General features: G+C 38.0%; 1 protein-coding gene and 1 pseudogene across 1 annotated transcript in view; both read left to right on the top strand.

The window, feature by feature from the left end:
- Positions 1-22630, top strand: part of LOC136862482 (testis-expressed protein 2) — a 483604-nt gene that overhangs the window by 113458 nt on the left and 347516 nt on the right. Inside the window, exon 5 of the mRNA XM_068225772.1 lies at positions 310-1592. Within this exon, the coding sequence (XP_068081873.1) occupies positions 310-1592 (1283 nt within the window). The remainder of the gene's footprint in view (positions 1-309; positions 1593-22630) is intronic.
- On the top strand, positions 2716-11073 carry LOC136857535 (uncharacterized; annotated as a pseudogene).

Genomic DNA, 22630 nt, shown 5'->3' with positions numbered 1-22630 from the left:
TCTTTCAAGTATTTGGTAACATGGGATATAGTTCTGATTTCTCATATAGTTATTACATTCTTCCATATCTCATTTCATGGAAAAGGAAATTATGATTCCCTTTTACCAATTTTCTACAACCTTTTTCTCTGTGTTTTTCCGTACACTCATAATTGGTCTTTGTGTCCACTGTTGATCCAAAACGTTCAGCTGCATCTTCATGCTCTTTTTATTTTGGAGAAATGTCCATTTTTTATATTGAAATGTAACACATCCTTTTATAAATAAAAAAAGAGAGGCAATGATGTTCTGTTTTATTTTTATTTGCAGAGGATGATGCCAGTTCTGCCAAGGATATTTCAGGTGTATCATCTCCTGGTGATGTGGTGCCTCCTATGACCTTGACAACTACAACTTCAACAGTCACTCTGACTGGGTCAGCTTCAGCTTCTGCTACCACTGCTCCATCCCGTGATCCTTCTCCAATGAAAGAATATTTAAAAGGTTTGGGGAAGAGATCTACAAGTATGGATGCAGGAATCATAGATATTGGTACTTTTGGCTCCTCAAGTGGTGATACATGGAGAATATTTCATGAACTCAAAGGCAAAATCACTAAAACAGTGGAAGAAAAATTTAGTGAAATTAAAAGTGATCGAAAATCAAGCTCTTCACTTCTCTCTAGCAGTGCTGAGTTAGGTAGGGGGGGTAGGTTAGGTGCAGGTGGGAAAAGCAAGGATAACTCTAGTATAAGTGATTCAGAAGATGTATCAGAACCATCTGCAAAATCCGTGCCTGAGTGTAAGATTGGGGCAGCTAGAGTGAATGATAGTCCCAGAAAGTTTATTGGTAAGGACCATGTGAAATCAAGTTCGTTTGAAGAAAGAGAGGACAATTTTTTTAGTGATTCGTTTACAGATCCACCTAGTACTTCATCTGCTGTTGAGGCTTCAGATGTTGTAGATATATCTTCAGAGGGTTTTATAAAGAAATCTAACTTCCGGTCAAAAATGAGACATCTTTCCAATTTGCGTCACAGACATAAAAGTGGTTACAAAATTCCCCTTGGAAGTACTGTGACTATGTCATCCCTTTCAGCATCTGCTGGGGAAGATGATGGTTCTGAACTGGGTGATAGTGATGTGGAACCTGCCATTGAAGTCTCTGAAGACACAAGGTTTTCTTCAGAACAACCTGATACATTAGTAATTGAACCAGACATTCCTACTGTGGATTATCGAACTGGAATTCCTACTTCTCATCCTTCGCAGCCATTAAGAAGACATTGTCTTGGACAAACTCGCGGTATCTTTGCAACTTTGTGGTCTTACAGATTCATTTTATTAATTCTTATTATGCTCTTCATGTGTTTGCTCTTTTCTGTCCCATCGTATATTATGGGATTTATCTGTGGAGCTGGTTTTGTTATAATATACACATATATAAGAAATTTTTTCAAACAGTTGTTAGCTCCTGTAGCAAAGAGTCCCATCGGTGAAAGAAGAGAACAAGAAGCAGCAGAATCATTCTCTCCAGAAGTCCCTGGGAAAAGTTCCATGGCCATACAGAAAATTCCAGCCATCAAGGAATACGAGCCCCTAACGAAATATGCTGTAAGAATTATTTTGCTTTTCTTTTGTTTGTATGTGACATGAAGTTTCAGTTTCAAGTGTGATTATGTTTACTTTTACCTTATTGACCTGAATATAGGATGACCCTGAATTTTTGGAAGGTATTTAGAAGAATAATCAGTGCAGTTCCAACATATTCAAGCTCTCAAATAACCAAGATAATTTAAGAAGCCCTAACGTATATCTAGAACAAAAGTTTTTATGTGACAATGCCTCATTCCACAGACCTGCATGCAAGGAATGTTGAAAGTCATTTTCATCACTGGCATTTCTGTCGTACATTTCATATATTCATATATTACGTTTCTCTGATACATCTCATATTCTGATATTGCTAGTAAACTCAAGGCCTCAGCTAAATGTCACAATGATAAATTTGATACAGTGATGGAATCTCTCCCTGTGAAGGTCTCATGCTTTCAGCACTTAATTATATGCACTCAGTACACTTCAGAGCACCGTAGCGAGTGAATGCATTGACTGATTTAAAAGATTCTGGTTTTGTTTTGTTAGGAAATAGACTGGGTAACACATATAGATGAAATAGTGTATATAAGTATAGTTTGTGAATAAGTGATTGTGGACATCAAAAATGTACAACAAAATTTTCTTTTCACGGTTTCTGTATCTGCAGCCATTCAACACTTGCTAGTCAAATTGTAAGCCAGGAGAGTGATCAGCAAGACAAACAGAATGGTGAAAGAATCTCAAAGATATCTACATCGGATTGAAAATTATGCAACTAACAAGTTGGTTGTGGTACGCAGCTCTGACAACTCGTGGAGGCACGTGCTGTGATCTCACGCTCGTCACATAACTGCAGGAAGGCTTAGCTTCATATCTTATTTCTCATATCTTATTTCTCATATCACTGTCCCCTTCTTTGCTTATGCAATTAAATGCTGCTAAAATTGTAAATAATGTAGTAAAATAGAATTAAGTGCATTGTAAGTAACACATAAACACATTGCATTGTAAATAGTGTTTCATTTCTCCTGTTGTGGGCAGATGTGATGCCCAAAATACATGCGACCTTCTAGATGGCACAGTCTAACCTAATTTTATTTTAGTATAAAATATTATGGACTTTCCTCAGTTTTATGATATGACACTGGTAAGCAACCAAATTTATCTGCCAGTAGGCATTGTACAATTGTGGTACAATGTTTTAAATGAGTCCTGAATGCCCCATCATTTGTTTAAACCACCCCAGGCTTGCCATCAATTCAGTTACCAGAACTTTTAACTCACCTGCAGCCTCCAATGCCTCACTTCTAATAACTTCATGACTTATTGGATAAACCAGAATTTGTTCCTCCTGCACAAATCCAGTAACGAACATATCAAATTCACTAAATTTTCCATGATCCTCTGAATGTTTCTCTTTGCATGCTGACATTCTTAAACTTTCCTTCATTTTTCCACCAATATAGTACCTTACACTCTGAAACACCAAACTTTTTAGCAGCCTGTATGTTATTTACACATTTTGCCTTGCAAAAAAAGATAATCACAATGTGAAGTTTATATCATAACATCTCCCTCCTTTATTTAACTGAAGTGACGAATACACTCTCCACTTCACACAGTGGAATAGTGATCAGAACTGAATGCATTAACACAATGATGCCAACACAAGCAACAATAGATAACAGGCCACAAATTAGAAAAAATGGTCAGAGCTCAAGATATTTTGGTTGATTCATGACCTTGAGCTCGGCTGCCATGCACATACTGAATTCCCCCAGACAAGCCAGTACAGTTGGGGAAAGATACAATATGTCTTTACAAAAATGAGTCTTTAAATTTTAGGCTGCACATGTAAGATGACTGGATGGGTTTTATTTGTACATTTTAATATGAGAAACATGTTATTATGTTCGGGCTAATATAGTGTAAAGTATACAGATCAAAATTGACAATTTGTATTTGTGTTAAGACAGAAAATCATCTTCCCTGTTTTTGCTAAATTAACAAATACTAGGTTTGCTGTAAAGGTTTTCCTGTTACTAGAACTTTACCAGAATTGCAGCTAAACGAGTAAAACCAATCGCTGTCATTCTTACCCGCACATCACTAATTCGGTAAAACCTTGTCCTCTTTACGTATTCAGGTCTACTTTGTTTCCTTCTATAAACCTCAATGATATTGATCATTAAGTTGTCAGTTTGTTTGCTAAATAAACCAGAGAATTCTCAGAATCTATCAGCTGAAAGTAGAATTTCATCACTTCCAAAGTTCCAAAGATTGAAAACATGTTTGATTGAAGTCTGTGAAACATGTGAAGGTAGGTTCTTTACTTACCACATAATCTCTGTGAACTTTCACATTTTAAAAAAATGAATGTAGACCATCTGTAAATATCTTTTTGCTCAATTACATACTTTAGTGGCAGATTTTATGTTCGTAGTTGTCAGTAATATTTCTTTTGGAAAAGAACTGATACTTTTATTTTTAAAATTGATATTCATTTTTAAATTCTCTTTTTCTATCCTTCAGACAAATTTGAGAAAATTCTCAACTCACAGCCTTCTGTGGAAGCTTACGAACATTCCTCTCCAATTATATATTCCAGTTGCTAAGATAACGGGCAGCTTTAAATACTCGCCCGGTGAAGGAACTCTACTCTGCTATTCTTCACTATAAAATGAGGTCTTCATTGCAGTATTAAGGGTTCCTGACAGTAACTCTCCCACAGAAAGAGTTCTCAGTGCTAATAGGAAAAAGGAGAAGGACTTCAGGCCTACAATAATCACACCTAAACTAGAATCGCTTATTGTTCATAAGGTGAAAATGTTCTCACAGAGGGAAGGATGCTACAAGAAAAATCCCACACAAAAGCAACTTTTGCATGGGAAACAAGCTATAAAGAATGCTTTATGACAGAACTGATAATGTGCAAATTTATTGTGTAATAGGATATATTATAGAATAGATTGTTGTCGGAAAGGGCAAAGAGTGTGTTATTATCCAGAACAGACGAGTGTGCTTTGGTTTTGAATTCAAAATTTTGTCGGAGGGCAGAGGAGGGGGATTACAGAAAAGCCATTTCAAAGGTTGGCACCTCTGAATTATTGGATAATGGATGGCACTTTTAAATATGTGCCAAGAATCCTGCTACAGCTTTATGCGATACATGTAAACATTCAAAGTCAGTGGTTTCCCATTATACTGGTATTGATGGAAGGAAAGACCAGGAATTCCTATCAAACACTTTTTGTGTTATGAAGGAGGAAGTATTACATAGATTTCAACGTCAACTGATTCCACAATTCATATCAGTAGACTACGAATCGGTAATTATTTGTGTGATCAAAGTTTAATGTCCAGAAGCCAAAATATCAGGCTGTCTTTTTCACATCGGTCAGTCTTTCTGGAGAAGGTTAATCAGAATTTTATCAAGAAGAAGAAAATAATGAATTCAGATCACATTTTCATTCTTTGATCTCACAGGCTTTCATTCCTAAAGAAGATATCCCATTTGCATTCAACACCCTTCAAGAGAAAGCTCATGAAGATCTTATACCAATTTTTTGTTATGTCAAAGATAGTTATGCAGAAGAGACAGACAGCAACCTCTTTTTCCTCCTAAGGTATGGAACTGTTATAATAGGTTTATTGAAAACCTTCCTAGTAATATTAATTCCTGTGAAGGATGGCACAGGCAACTGAACACATTAATCAGAAAGCACCTTCCTTCATTGGAATAATGTACTTCAAAATCTGCAAGCTGTGGTAGCGGAAATTGACAAGAGATATTGAACGGCTGGATGCTGAACACTCAGCAACTAAGAAAAAAGAAAATACGCTGAGACCGACAAATGTATTTCTCGCATTGTTGGAAATTATGAACAATATAAGGAAGAAGGAAATGTCCTGGACTATCTCTGGGCATTAGGCCACAATATAGCAGATTTTAAAAAATAAAATATCAGGAAATACACATTTACTATATGACTAATAAGTGTTAATTCAGTAAGAATTCCATTTGTTACTAATTATCCACCGGTAACCAATTCATATTGTTACTAATAAATCACTTGTGACAAATGTACATCTGTGATGAAAATGAATGAGTTATGATGAAGTGTGACCAATTATAACAATGGTGAAAAAAACTGTGACTTATTCCCCTGAACTCAAGGGAAACAGCATGATATGTTCTGGATGATGTCCAACAAAAGAGTAGCGTTACGAAAATGTTTCAAACTTTGGGCGGGAAGACTTGAGAGTAAGGAGACGAGCTGCTCAGCTAAGTGGTATGTTCTGCACTGTCACTAGAGGGATGGTGTGGAATGACCTTAGATGGATAAGCTTCAGTGGAGCTTTTAAAGGTAGGAAAGATCATAATATGAAGATAAAATTGTAATTTGGGAGGAAAAATTTGGGCAAATATTCATTTATTGCATGAAGAATTATGGATTGGAATAATTTATCAACAGAAATATGTGATAAATTTCCAGCTTCTTTCAAATCATTTAAGAAAAGTCTAGGTAAACAATTAATAGAGAATCTGTGACCTGGGAAACAGTCCTAAGTGCAGATCAGTGATGATCGATTGGTACTCCTGTTGAGGGTCTCATACACTGGAACTATGCTCTAATTGGGGTCTCATCAGTGACTTATATGATCTCTCCTTATTTAAATACCGTGATAACTACGGCTCGGATTTTATGACGTGATATTTTTATCCTGACTTAATTTTCCATGATTAATTTAAGCACTTTTCCAACATTTGTGAACATGAAAAACCAGTTTTTATTAGTCATATAAATGCATTTTTAGCTATATTTTAGCGTTAGGTCATATTTTGGCCTGATTATCAAATAAGAGGTTACTTTGTCATATTTACGAGGCTTTTTTTTTATTTTTCAAGTTCCAATAGGCCATAAATAATAGACGCATTGAGATAACAAGATGATTTTATTACCAAAAGATTTTTACATTCTTACTTATTTTCCTACATAGTCACCATGAAGGTTGAGGCATTTGTAATAACGAGAGACCAGCGTTCCTCAACCTTCATGGTGACTATATAGAAAAATAAGTAAGAATGTTCAAATCTTTTGGTAATAAAATCAACTTATCTCAATATGTCTATTATTTGTGGGCTATCGGAACTTGAAAAAAAAAAAATAAACAGCCCTCATATGTAGTATTTAACATTTCACCATAATATATTGTTCAAAACAACATTTCATAATGCTTCTGCAGCTGTCTGAAGGGAAGTTTGTTTGGTAACTTTCACTGGGTGGTAGCGAGTTTTACCAAGAACATGAGTTCACAAATGCGTATGAAAGGTTCTATAAATATACCTGGAATAGCATGAGCCCAATTGAGATGCCAAAAGTGTGATTCATTGTGCATGGGGAAGAAACAAATAGCTACTTCTCTCTCTCTCTCTCTCTCTCTCCCCCGTCCCACTTCATTATCCTTACTGATGGACAACATTCAGTTTCTGTGTTTTGTGAAGTGGTAGAAAGGAATTTCAACCACAAACTATCTATGTCCCTGCTATCTGCTAAGAGTAGTTCAATGTCGTTTCAAGGTGCCTAAAGTAAAGCGCTCTGATAGTGTGAGGTTGTGAAGTTTTGTTAAAGATTCCGGTGAAAAGTATTTTAGTACTGGTGGACATATTTTATATTGTAAACTGTGCGAGGTTAAAATTACGGCTGAGAAACGTTTTACAGTGCAACAGTATTGCAATACTGATAAACATAAAAGCTTACGCAGCTTAGAATTAGCAGCAGAAAACAGACAGCGATTGCTGTTTGAGAAACCAGTCAGCAGCTCATCTACATCGGGTGGTGCATCTTCTCTGTTTTCTAAGAATCTTTGTGAAATTTTGATTTCATCAAACATTCCTCTCTATAGAGTAGAAGTACCTAGTTTCTGTCCAGCTCCATGGCTAAATGGTTAGTTAGCGTGCTGGCCTTTGGTCACAGGGGTCCCAGGTTTGATTCCCGGCAGGGTCGGGAATTTTAACCATCATGGGTTAATTTTGCTGGCACAGGGGCTGGGTGTATTTGTCGTCTTCATCATCATTTCATCCTCATCACGATGCGCAGGTCGCCTACGGGAGTCAAATCAAAAGACCTGCACCTGGCGAGCCATACTTGTCTTCGGACACTCCCGGCACTAAAACCCATACGCCATTTCATTTACCTAATTTCTAAAAGTTCTTAGAGAAGAACATGACTTATCCCATACCCTCTGAGTCCACGTTAAGGAAGAACTATCTGACTTCCTGTTATGATGATGCAATGAACAAAATAAGAAATAGTGTGGGCAGTAACAAACTCTTGGTGTCCATAGATGAAGCCACCGACGTAGACAGTAGATATGTGGCAAATGTTATTATAGGCACCCTTAAACATGACCAGCGTGGAAAAACATTTCTGTTGACGTGTGAGGTGTTGGATAAGGAGCACAACTCCTCCATCATAGTTGTTTATGAAACTGCATTGAATTTATTGTGACCAGGTAAAGTACCATGAGAATATGTGCTAATCTTCGTAACTGATGCTACTCCGTACATGGTAAAAGCAGTGAAAGGTCTTAAAATGTTGCATCCAAAAATGGTGCGTGTAACCTGTCTTGCACATGCCCTACATAGCGTGGCTGAAGAGATCCGAGGGAACTATCCTTAGGTGGATAAATTCATTGCTAATGCCAAGAAGATTTTTGTTAAGGTACCATTTTGTGTTCAGAAGTTTAACCTATTCAAGTCACAATAAATGGCAATGTTGTTGACTGGAATTAGATTTTATTTACCCACCCGTAGTCTGAGCGTACCTGTCACACAAAAACATGTATAAAATAAAAACAAATACAGATAATTCACTCAAATTCGCATTCATGCCGTTGAAGGTTTTGACTTACCCATTCTTCATTCCTTGAGTGACTGCTGGCTGTAATACAAATGTTTCATTTGAAATATTTTAACCCATTGCCTTGCAATGACGGATATTTCTGGCATTGTCTGCGGGTTCCCATAAATGCAATGACGGAAATTTCCATCCACTCTCTTCATTGCTTTGTTGAGGTTTCCACGGATACATATCGATATTTTTTAGCAATCGCAACATGTCTACGAGATGTTGGTAATTGTATTTTAGCTATCATTGCCCTTCAGCTATGTATTTTGCAGCCAAAGAGTCTATATATGATTGAGTAAATTCCCGTGTAAAGCTTTAGTGAAGGTAAAGTCAACGTCATGGCCGAGTCGGATGAAGCTTGAATATTACGGTTTTTTGGGGGAAAGTGATGTGAGTGACGGTTTTTCCGATGAAAGTGATACTGAATTACCTTCAAGTGATGCTAGCATTAGTAGTTCAGAAGAATTAGATGAATATTGAAGAAAATGAAGACTGCGACGTAGGTGGGCGTGATTCATATGACCGACGCCTTGCATCATAGCTCCTAATGAGACAATATGCCAAAGGGTGTAAGAAAATATACTTCTGTGTGCTCGAAATGCCAATGCAGAATGGTGAATCCTGGAAAAAGGAGGCCCAGCTTTTCCAGTTTTAGGGTTGATGTTGCGGAGCAAATTTTGGAGGGTGTTGTTCTGCCTGATTATCCAACCAGAGGCTGGCTCAGTGCAGGAAGTACACCAGTGAGGTTACAAGGAAAACATTGCAGTCACTTCCCTGTCAAAATAACAGCAACAGCAAGCAAGGCATCTCCATCCAGAAAATGCAAGGTCTGCTATGACCGCAGAGGAAAAAATCTCAAGGAAAGAACAGGGGTGAATCCCGTTATGAATGTGATAAGTGTAAGGTGGCACTGCATGTAGACGAGTGTTCTTAAGAACTACCACACTGTGATGAACTATTGTTAGAATATGAACTGTGTTTCAGTGTGTTAACTTGCTGTAGCAAAAGTGTTCTCTTTTAAGCTAGATTAAATTGTAATCAATGTATATTTATTTTCAAGAAAAATTGCAGTTCAATGGGTTAAAAAGAGCGGACCCGTGTTCTTTAAAAAACATTGCAGTTTTGGACGTTGGCGGATTTTTGTAAGTATTTCTGAAACACCGCTGTATCCACAAAATGGGTATATATCGGATTATTGTCTTTTTTTCTCCAATTTCCGATCACTACGGTTCTTTTGTGTCAATGGCTGCGCACATTTGGAAGAATCTGGTGCGGCCTTTCACTCACTTTCTTCAATATTCTTCTCACTTCAGTAACTTTCACCGTTGCTATCACTATCCTCGAACATGGATTCATTTTCCAAAACGTTGTTATTGCCATAATCGCCATCTAAATCAACGTCTACAAGTGGTTTCAATCTCTCGTTGACATTACCGCGAAACCGCTTCTACTGCATAGTGAATACTGAATACCGATGAAAATAAACTGTTGTTCAACAATTCCAGACAGCATTGTTTACCAATAGTACATGCCTCTAGTTCCCTACAGTGTGTATTATTAGAAATTATGTTACCGAGCTCGATAGCTGCAGTCGCTTAAGTGCGGCCAGTATCCAGTAATTGGGAGGTAGTGGGTTCGAGCCCCACTGTCGTTTGCCCTGAAGATAGTTTTCCGTGGTTTCCCATTTTCATACGAGGCAAATGCCAGGGCTGTACCTTAATTAAGGCCACGGCCGCTTCCTTCCACTTCCTAGGCCTTTCCTATCCCATTGTTGCCATAAGACCTTTCTGTGTTGGTATGATGTAAAGCAAATAGAAAAAAAAAAAAATTAAATTATATTACAAAGGAAATCTAATATACGAGGATAAGCGAGACACTGTGTCATTGTGAGCTGAGCTCGTCATTTGATTCATGCGCCAAAACACCATGCACGACCACAGCTTATCATATGACACAAATGGGTTAAGAAGAGGCACCATCACTACCCTTGCCCCCTCAGCCTGTTGTAACTCGTTGGGGGATTTGGCTTGATGCTGTAAACTACTATTGCACAAACTACAGTGAGATTGAGTAGATCTTCAATGACTTTGACAGAAGTGATTCATCTAGAGTCAAAAATGTACAGAAGTTGTTTTCATCCTGCATGACAAGAAAATTAGCCTACATAATTTCAAATTTCTCTGTGATCAAAATCCATCACTCGCCTTGAAACTGTGGTCATACAGTTGTGTGATGGACTAAGCATTGTGAAAGAGACTGAGAGTGAGTTATCAAAATTTCAGAGTGAAGTAGCTGACAAGTTCAGGGAAAAATGATGTGTGCTTGAACAAAATCGTGGATATCCAGCATTGTGTAAAGCTGCTGGCATTCTTTGTGGAAAAGAAGCGAAATTCAACGAAAATGAACCAGAGCTTTCCACTAATGATTTCACTTTTTTCAAGTGTTCTCCCATGAAGTCATGCAGTGTAGGAAAGAGTTTCTCCATGAACAAGGCTCTACTTGTTGACAACTGAAGATCTTTCAAGTTTGACCATCTGAAATTTCCTGTGGTCATCCAGAGTAACTCTATTGAAAATGAAGGCTGAGAGGTATGAAAATTATTTCATCTGAAACCAAGTGTTAAAAGTAAATACATTTTTCATTTATTCCTTTATTTTTAGGTCATATTCCCAGGGTTTTATGTCATATTTTGGTACTTTCTAGGGCATAAATGCATGCATATTTTAAAACTTTTTAGGTCGTATAAATCTAAAAAGATGGGAAAAATACTTCACAGAATTACTAAATATTAAACACAGTGAGCTGATAGATGAGAAGGAGCAAGAAAAAAGAAGAAGAACAAGAAAAGGAGATATCGATGTTAGAAATAGAGGAAGCCATAAAAAAAGATGGAGAGCGGTAAAGCAGCAGGAGTGGGTGAGGTAACTACGGGAATGATAAAAGCAGCAGGACCAATAGGGCTACAGTGGCTGTATAGATTATTTAGAATAATCTGGAGGAAGAAAGAGATCCCAGAAGAGTGGGGAAAGGGTTTAATTATCCTGCTATTAAAAAAAAAAAGTGATAAAAAGGAATGTAATAACTACAGGGGGATCACCCTTATTGCCCATGTAGCGAAGATATTTGAGAGAGTATTGGAAGGAAAACTGAGGAGGAAGCTGGAAGGAGAAATCGAAGAAGAAGAAGAAGAAGAAGAAGAAGAAGAAGAAAAGAAGAAGAAGAAGAAGAGTATGGTTTTAGGAAAGACAGATCAGCGTTTGACCTGATCTTTACATTAAGGCATATGATTGAGAAAAGATGGGAGTGTGTAAAAGACATAGTGATGACATTTTTTGACATTGAGAAAGCTTATGACAGTGTGCCCAGATAGTTGGTATGGGATACATTAGGGAAAAAACAAGTTAACAGAGTGGAAGTGCAAATGATAAAAGCTATGTACAAAAATTGTGTTAGTAGTGTGAAGACTAGTATAGGAAAAACAAAATGGTTTAAAGTTGAAACTGGTCTGCGACAGGGAAGTGTACTATCTCCCATACTATTCATCATAGTCATGGATGAAATTCATAAGAACATTAAACAGAGATTGGGAAGACAGGCAACAAAAGCAATGTTGTTCGCAGATGATATAGTGATATGGGGTGAGGATGAAATGGAAGTGCAAAAACAAGTAGATGTATGGAATCAAGAGATAAAAGAATTGGGATTAAAGTAAGCACGGAGAAAAGTAAAACGATAGTGATGGCAAGGTGAAGAAAGGAGGTAAGGAATAGGAGAGATAAAACTGAATGGTAAAATTCTGGACGTGGTTAAAAGTTTCAGGTACTTGGGAAGTGTGATCACAGAAGATGGAAAGATAACCTAGGAAATTGGGAAAAGAACACAACAAGCAGACAGCTTCTACCAAAGTGTAACGGGTATTTCGTGGAACCAAGATGTCCTGAAAAAATGTAAGAAAGTATTATATCCAAACTATTATTAACCGATACTAACCTATGCAACTGGATCTTGGACTACAACAAAACAAGAGGAAAGTAGAATACAGGCAGTGGAGATGAATTCCTAAGAGGTATCGAGGGCAAGACCGGAAAGAATAGAGTTAGAAATGAAGAGAGAAAGAAAAGGACAGGTATCTTGAAACTTCAAGAGAGTATAGAAACAACAAAGCTAAAGTGGTATGGGCATATGATGAGAATGGGAGAAGAGAGTGTACCAAGAAAAGCTTTTTCAGAAAAGTTAACAGGGAAGAGGCAATGAGGAAGACCCCGAAAGAGGTGGACAGATTCAGTGTGGGAGTGCATAGAGAAGAGGGGAGGAAAACCAGAAGATGTACTTAAAAGAGGAGAAGAGTGGTGGAGGGACAGGCAGCGATGGAGGTCCTTGATTCTCAACCCAACCCGGGAAGCTGGAAATAGGAAATGATGATGATGATAAATCTGAGTCCTACTGATAACCGTACAAAGAGATCTGTAACCTTTTATTCATAACGTTGTTATTATGATTAGCCCATTGAAAGATCATTCCTACGTTATACAGTGGTGGAAATTAGTATCAAGGCACAAGGTTTTGTGTGAGAGGGAAAACGGAAAACGTTTATTTAATTTAGTATTGCATGCAATTTTTTCCTGTATATTTTCCAATCAAAGCATACAAAATACATTCCCATTTTACCTTTAGCATTAGTACTTATAGATAAATAAGAGAAGAATGATGGTCGTAGGGGTGGAAGTTTGTATAAAGGCAGGTCTGTTGTTTGATTTGCATCGGTGATAAATGGAAACTGTTATAGCTTGGAGGTGTGTCTACAAATGTTGCCCAGTTCACATGTACATCAATTGTAATAATACCACATGGAAAGACTCTCAGATGAAGAGCAAGCAAGGCTTAGAAAGAAGTGGGCCTGTCTAATCGCCAAACTGCTAAGAAATGAGGGTTTACAATTTGTGTTATTGATAATTTTGTCAAATTGGGTGTACAGTATGTACAAAACGGCAAGTGTAGTCGGACAAGAAAATGGTCAGCATCCGATTCTTTGTAAAGCAAAAGTCAACAGCTTCTGTTCCTCTCAAATTGTGGCTGATTTGCAGTTACCAGTCACTTTCGAATGCCTTAGACAAATTCTGGCTGAAGACAAGAATCTTGCATTCAAGAAACGGCTCTATAAACCACCTTAAAACATAAGGAGGCTTGATTGAAGTTTGCTGAAGAATATATGTCATGGAGCTTAGAATGGAACAAAGGAATATTCGATGATGGGAAGAATTTTAATTTGGATGGGCCAGATGGTTTTCCTTATTATTGGCATGATCTCCATAAAGAAGAACAAGTTTGGATGAGTAGAAATTTTGGTTTAGGCAGCATTATGATCTGGGCAGCATTGTGTGCTAAAGGCACTGCTAAATTAACATGGCTGCACCCCAGAATGTAATCTGATGGTTAAACATAAATGCTGGAATTTGAATTGGTTAATATATGTGACAAATTTGATCGTGATAATTTAATTTTCCAACAAGATAATGTTATGGTTCACGGGTCTGCCAAGACAAAGGGGTGGTTTCAATATAAAGGAATTACACTCATGAGCTGGCCATCAATAAGTCCAGATTTAAATCCAACAGGGAATTTATGGGACATCCTAGCAAGATGTGTTTGTCACGATGGACGGCAGTTTGTGACTGTGACTGTGGCTGAGCTGAAAACTGCAATTCGAATGGAGTGGACCTCAATCTCAGAAGAAGTGATCACTGCTTTTATACAATCAATACCCAAGAGGATTTTCGCGAAGAAGTGATTACTGCTCTTATCAATCAATACCCAAGAGGATTTTCGCAGTTATTAAGAACATTGGCGGTCCAACTAAATACTAGGTCATTGTTGTGATATGTTTACTGTTTACCTTAGTTCATTCTAACAAAAATATATACGTAGCTTTATATCAATTTCCATATAGGTACAAGACAGGTAACTTATAAGATATGTTTTTTTTTTTTTTTTCAAGTACTAATGCTAAATGTAAAATGAGAATGTATTTTGTATGATTTGATTGGAAACTGTAAGGAAAAAAATGCATGCAATATTAAATAAGTAAACATAATTTTTTCCCCACACAAAACCACATGCCTTTATACTAATTTCCATCACTGTACACCTAAGTACTTAAAGTAATACTCATGAAGTTCTTTCACTCCATGAACACAATATTAAAAGTGAGAGTTTTCTTCCTCTTGTTGAAACTTACAACCTGACTTTTCACTCTGTTTTCCATGATACCACTGTCTGCTGTCCATTTCACAACTTTGTTGAGGTCTTTTTGCAGTTGCTCACAATCCTGCAACTTATTTATTATTTTGTACAACATAATGTCATCTACAAATAGCCATTTTTTACTCATTTTTCATATATGTAAGAAAACATAAAGGTCCCATAATACTGCCTAGTGGAATTCCCTCAGTTATTCAATACAGGATCAGATAATGCTTCACCTACTCTAATTCGCTAAGTTCTATATTCTCGAAATTTAACCACCCATCCAGTCACTCTGTCTAGTTCAGAAGATCACATTTTCGTTATAAGTCATGCTATCAAAAGCCTTGGATAGGTCAATAGCGATTTAATCCATTTGACATACCCATCTATCCATCATCATTACAGACCATTATGCCCTTCAGCGTTCAGTCTGCAAGCCTCTGTGAATATACTCAACGTCGCCACAATCCTGTATTTGCAACTAGTGCTGTGCCCTCATTTAGTTCTATACCTCTTATCTTTAAATCGTTAGAAACTGAATCTAACCATCGTCGTCTTGGTCTCCCTCTACTTCTCATACCCTTCATTACAGAGTCCATTATTCTCCTAGGTAACCTATCCTCCTCCATTCGCCTCACATGACCCCACCACTGAAGCCGGTTTATTGGTACAGCTTCGTCCATCAAGTTCATTTCTAACTTAGCCTTTAACTCCTAATTCTGACTACCCTACTGCCATTGTTCCCACCTGCTTGTACCAGCAATCATTCTCACTACTTTCATGTCTGTTACTTCTAACTTATGAATAAGATATCCTTAGTCCACTCAGCTTTCGCTACCATAAAGCAAAGTTGGTCTGAAAAGAGACCGATGTAAAGATACTTTCATCCAGGAGTTGACTTCCTTTATACCGAATATTGTTGATCGCAACTGTGAGCTCACTGCGTTAGCTTTACTGCACCTTGATTCAATCTCACTAAATTACCATCCTGGGAGAACACACATCCTAAATACTTGAATTTATCTACGTGTTCCAGCTTTTATCCCCAATCTGACATTCAATTCCGTTGAATTTCTTACCTACTGACATCAATTTAGTCTTGAAAGAGTTTACTTATCAATTTAGTCTTTGATAAGCTAGTTTGATACCATACTCATTGTACCTATTCTCAAGTTCCAGGATATTAAGGCAGAAGCATTTCAGCACAAACTGCCATTAAGACCAAGTCATCAGCATAGGCCAGACATTTTCACCTATTGTAACTGAATCCCTCCCTGCCACTTTATACCGTTCAGCAGATGATCTGTGTAAACTACGAACAACAAAGGTGAAAGATTACAGCATTGTCTAATCTCCTGTAAGTACCCTGAACCAAGAACTCGTTCTACCATCAGTTCTTACTGCAGCCCAATTGTCAGCATAAATGCTTTTGATTGATTTTAATAATCTACCCTTCATCCCATGGTCCTCCAGTATGGTGAACATCCTTTCCCTTGGTGCCCTGTCATATGCTTTCTCTAAATCTACACAACATAAACACAGCTGTCTATTCCTCTCGTAAAATTTTTCAATTACCTGGCGCATATTGAAAATCTGATCCTGACAGCCCCTCTGTGATCTGAAACCACACTGGTTTTCATCCAACTTCCTCTCAACCACGGATACTGAATCTAAAATATCTACTATATCTTCCTGTAATCCACCAAGTTGAACCTCACTAGAATGTCCTTTCCTAACCTTGAATTGCTTTCTATCAAACCAGTTAATATAATAATGTTGCAGAGGTGTTTAATATAATAAGAACCGGGTGAGTTGGCCATGCGGTTAGGGGCGCGCGGCTGTGAGCTTGCATCCTGGAGATAGTGGGTTCGAACCCCAATGTTAGCAGCCCTGAACGTGGTCTTCTGTGGTTTCCCATTTTCACACCAGGCAAATACTGGGGCTGTACCTCAATTAAGGCCACGACCGCTTCCTTCCAACTCCTAGGCTTTTCCTATCCCATCGTCGCCATAAGACCTATCTGTGTCGGTACGACGTAAAGCCACTAGCAAAAAAAAAAAAAAAAAAAAAAAAATGTATAATGAAAGCATACATGGAACATGTTGAGCTGACTGGTGTGTAATTATCTGCTTTATGTTGATCACTCTTTCCTGTGTACACTGAGGATACCGTTGCAATTCCAGGTGTGTTCTTTCACAACCCTTCTGTTATTTTCTTTTATATTCAACAATTATTTGTTTGGTTCTTTTCTTTGTGTACTGTCAACCAAGATGATAATATTTTTCCTTAAACACACTGTTGCTCCAAGACTGGCCTTACCATTTATGATACATCCCTGTTTGGCAAGCCTTGTCCTGGGATATGGTTCAGCTTAATATCTACCCTTAGGAATTTTCACTGATTATATTCATATAATTGTGTCTCATTCCTTATATGTCTGCAGACAGACCTTACTTTCTGTGCTTCAGCCTCAAAATACATAGTTTACTGTATCAATGAAAAATTCATAGAGCACTCTATCATTTCTTAATTTAACTTCACTTTTTAGGTGTAATAATGTTACCATATGTTTTTTCTTTCAGGTAGTTAATAAATTTATTTACTGAAAGTTAGTTTCGGCAGACTGAAGAGCCTAACAGTTATTTAAAAAATAAAAAACGAAAGAAAAATAAAAAACGAAAGAGTGACATAAATATGCTATCCAGGTTTCCTTAGCATTTATTTAATAGGACATAAACTGGGACTTTGTAATAATCGCATAATAACCAGGGAAGTGCACTAGAGAGGGACGTCTTAACCAGTTTCAATTGCATATTACTCTGATGCAAGCTCTTGTACTTGTACAAAATTCAATCACCGTACATTTTAAAGTAAACCGAGTCTGAAAATAATTTAAGGCCCTTTATTACGTCCCAGATACACTGCCTAACAAAAAAAGTTGGAGCACCCAGAAGAAATGGTCGGTTGTTAACGTAACTTCGTACACGTACACACTATCGGTGGGTATGAAATAATAAGAGTTGCAATTCTGTGTGACAGGTAGAACAGCCACGAGAATGCATTAGTATTGTTACCAGCATCAGATGTTGACTGATAACTGTGAAGGACACGGAGATGCGGCGTACTTGTGTGAGACAGCGTAATCAGCACCTGACTGAGTTTGAAAGAGGGCTCATTGTGGGTCTCCATTTGGCTGGCTGGTCGAATTTTGCAATATCCAGATTTGTGAGGCATTCAGATGTGACAGTCACCTAATGTTAGACTGCATAGGAACTTGATGGTAGGCATACTCATCGTCAAGGTTCTGGTCGACCACATCTAACTACCACAAGAGAGGATCACTGTATTATGCACCAAGCACATCATAACCCTTCATATCGGTGCCTGCCATCCAAAAACAGTTAATGGACTCCCTGCAACATTCTGTGTCATCCTGCACCATTGGTTGGAGACTAGCAGCAGCCGACTAGGGAGTTACTATCCCATGCGTAGGCTGTCATTAATATCACAGTACAAACTGCTGTGTGTGGAGTAATGCTGTGATCTGGAAGCATTGACTGCTTATGAATGGCGTCACATTGTATTCAGCGATGAATCACGGTTCTGCTCTACCTTGGATGACCATCGTCTGCAATTATTAGTGACAACCTGGGGAGATGTCCTATTCTTCGAATGTTTTAGAGAGGCACAAAGGTGTTACTCCTGGCGTCGGTGTAGGGAGCCATCGTGTATGACTTCAGGTCACGGCTGTTAGTGATTTTGGGAACACTGATGGCAGGACATCCAGTGTCCTCGTGTGTTACATTTCATGTGACAGTATCGTGGTGCCATTTTTCAACAGTACAATGCTCGTCCATGCACGGCATGTGTCTCTATGAATTGTCTGCAAGATGTTGAGGTACTTCCATGGCCAGCAAGATCCCCAGATCTGTCCCCGATAGAACATGAGTGGGACCAGCTCGGACATCTACTCCATCCCAGTGCCACTATCTAGGATATCAAGGACCAGTTACAGCAGTTGTGGGCCAGCTTGTCTCAGGAGAGGATACAATGGTTTTATGATTCCCTTCCCAATCAAATCAGTGCATTCTTCCAGGCCAGAGGGGGTGCAACGTCATACTGATAAATGGGCTCTTACTGCCAAGTTCTTCATAAATTTGACTTGATTTTGTAATTGCTGAAATAACATCACATACCCTCTCAATATGTGAAGTTTCATTTTGTTTTCTTGTCCCCTTCTGGGTACTTCAGTTTTTTTGTCAGGCTATGTAATTATGCACATATAACAGATTATTAACCCAGACTACAAAAGAGGCTATGAATGAAAATGCAAGCAAATGGTCAGTGACATAACCTGTATACCTAACCCAGTAAGTCTGATCAGTTTATATTGTTAGAAAATTGTCATTAGTAAATAGTAAATCGCCTTGGATACAAAATTAAATCTAGAATCATGATTGAAACTTCTGAAGGCACCAGAAAGAGTAATTATGTTGCTTGGTGTTTTACATTAACTTTGCTACTACATGCAAAAAAGTTATTTAATGAAGCTACTGGTGTAACGATAAAACCTTTTGAAAAAGATGCTACATGTGCAGATTTGTGTAAGAAGGATATCGATGTGCAGACAATTATAGGTAAAATGTTAGTGAGAAAATTGCATTGAAGTTATGTGTAAGAAAACTGGAAATGTTACATGGCAGAGAATTTCAATTGTTGAAAATGATCTTTGGGTGCAGTTTTTACCTACTCATGTGACAGCAACAAGACTGTAATGGACAATTGTCTTGAAATTAATTAATTAATTCATTCATTCATTCATTCATTCATTTATATATTTATTTACACTGAGCATATTTTACTTATACTCTGAACAGACAAATTAACAAACATGAACTTAAAGATAAAAATTTCATTGTTCCGTATTGAAATTATTGATGTTAAAAATTAAATAACTGGAAAGGAGGTTCAACCTATTCAATACTCAAAAGAAAGAAACGTAGCAATCACATTTCTATTTAAATGGGACCGGTTTCGACCTTAGTCTAGGTCATCATCAGCCATAAAAAACATATAAAATGTTTATGAATGTTGGAGGTCAGTTCCACACTCTGTTAGGCACAAAGACACGACATCACATTCTGTCCTGCACAAAGTCACAACACTACTAATCAACATACGAAGATCAAAAAGGCTTGAATTCGCAGACGAACAGATCTGTAGTAGAAAGCCGCCAGCTCCCGGTGAGCAGCGCGTGACCTTGAGTGTGCCGCGCTGCTCACCGGGAGCTGGCGGCTTTCTACTACAGATCTGTTCGTCTGCGAATTCAAGCCTTTTTGATCTTCGTATGTTGATTAGTAGTGTTGTGACTTTGTGCAGGACAGAATGTGATGTCGTGTCTTTGTGCCTAACAGAGTGTGGAACTGACCTCCAACATTCATAAACATTTTATATGTTTTTTATGGCTGATGATGACCTAGACTAAGGTCGAAACCGGTCCCATTTAAATAGAAATGTGATTGCTACGTTTCTTTCTTTTGAGTATTGAATAGGTTGAACCTCCTTTCCAGTTATTTAATTTTTAAACATGAACTTAGACAGATATGTGTTCTTCTTTGCTGCAGTTGTAAGGAACAGAAACTCCAAGCTTAGAAATTAATCTATGTAACAGGTGTTAAGGGTAATAAACGTGTCAACACTGTTTTTATTAACAAATATCCAAAACCAAAACCACAAGAATGTCTCTGTTCATAGCCAATTTGTCATTGTTCAATGTGGAAATATAACAACTTCACACTAACTTCTTTTTAAGAGATTATTTACTCCCATTTGCAATAAACATTTGCTTGATGTTGTATCAAGCTCTTATTGCTTATTAACACTGTTAACCCATTGAAGTCACAACGTTGTTGTTTGAGCCATCAGTCCATAGAGTGGTTTGACGCAGCTCTGCATGCCAGCCTATCTTGTGTTAACCTCTTCATTTCTACGTAACTACTGCATCATACATCTGCTCTAATCTGTTTGTCATATTGACACCTAGGTCTACCCATACTCTTACTGCCTATACTTCCCTTAAAAACCAACTGAACAAGTCTTGGGTGTCCTATCATTCTATCTCTTCTTCTTATCAAATTTAGCCAATTATTGTAGATAAACGAGGTAATTCACCTAATCAATACAATATAAAAGTAGCCAACTGCTGCTGTTGTGTGAAACGCCTCTCCAGTAAATCTCGTTAATTAGCAAGATTAACAGCCAACAAGTGCCATTTGTGACTTTCTCAGGGTAACTAAACTGTCATTGACCTGAAGCATCATTCAGTATGTCCGCGAAAGAAGCTATTCGTCGTGTAGCGTCTATTGAAGATGTTGTGAAGGACTTCCAAGGCCGCTTGGAACACGTCGCAAGCTGCACCTGCCGCGCGGATGAGCTGCAGCGGCTAAAGGCTGAGTTCTCCCAGTTCCAAGTAAAGGTGTGTAGTGAGCTGAAAGACATAACAAAAAAAACTGGAATTTACTGAACAGCGCCTCGAACAACAGGCCGAACTGCTTGATGAAGCTGAACAGCACAGCCGGCGGAACTGCTTAGTGCTACATGGTATTCCTGAGGAGCCGGCAGAGAACGTTTACGATAAAGTTATCAACACAATGAAGAGCAAGTTAAATGTAGATATAACTATGTCTGATATAGATCGTTGCCATCGTTTAGGGGTGCTAAAACGAACCACAGCTCAGGTTGTTGCTACGGGTAAGCGCCCTATAATTATAAAGTTTGTGCGTTATCATGACCGGGACAGAGTTTGGAGAGCCAAGCGGCTGTTAAAAGGAACTGGCCTTCTACTGACAGAATCCCTGACAGGTATCAGAAAAACTATTCTAAACAGGGCACGTGATCACTTCGGACTCCGACGGGTGTGGACACAGGATGGCCGCATTGTTGTTTTGAAAGACAATGGACAGAAAATGTTTGTTAGCAGCATGGCACAATTAATAAGCCTTATGTGAGCGACGAGATTGCACAGGAAAAACAATGAGTGGTATAATAGCGTATAATGTTTGTGTATGTGAATGTGATAGTGTGTGCGAGAGTGATTGTATAAATATTTCTGGAGGTGCTTATGAAACAACTTGGGTGAGTAGTTTGAATTTTTCTGTTGACAATGGCTAATGTAAATGACTCAATTATTTATACCGAACAGCATGTCCGTGATGTCATTGACCCTATCCCTCTTCATTGTCATCCGCCTTCACCCTTACCTTCCCCTTCACCAGCTGTGGCAGGAGACATTCTTAAAGCCGGCTTTACATTTACGAGTAACTCGTATACGAGTAGGAAACGCGTTTACGTTTATGGTGCTTACTCGTATAAGAGTACAGTTTCCAATATGGCTCCAAGCAGACGAAAACGTCTTGCTATGGCTGGTATCTTGCTGTTGTGTTTTAAAACAAGACAACAGAATGAAGCGAAAAAAGTCAGGAGCTTTTGGGTTAAAGAATCCTTGAAAAAAAAAAAAAGACCCGTTTTTGGAATACAGGAACATTTACTAGTTGATTTATTAAACGAGGGAGGAGATGGTTATAGAGACTTCTTAAGGATGGATTTTAGTACATTTGAAATGTTGTACCTTTTGGTAAGTGGACGAAATGACTTTTATAATACCGGTACCGATATGCTAAATACTGGCATATTATTCGTAATTAATTTTTTCTAGGTTGCCCCTCATATCCCCAAAGAAAACACTCAGATGAGAAGTTGTATCAATTCTCAGCTGCAACTGGCAGTGACTCAGATTTTTAGCTACTGGAGATTGCTTCAAATCATTAGAATTCTTGACGCGTATATCAGCCTCAACTATTTCCTTGTTCATTCCAAAAGTTGTTGATTTTCTTTTTAACT

The sequence above is a fragment of the Anabrus simplex genome, chromosome 1 (genome assembly GCF_040414725.1).
Source record: "Anabrus simplex isolate iqAnaSimp1 chromosome 1, ASM4041472v1, whole genome shotgun sequence".
NCBI lineage: Eukaryota > Metazoa > Arthropoda > Insecta > Orthoptera > Tettigoniidae > Anabrus > Anabrus simplex.
The sequence above is the reverse complement of the archived record's forward strand: the minus strand, read 5'-3'. Positions and strand labels throughout refer to the sequence as shown.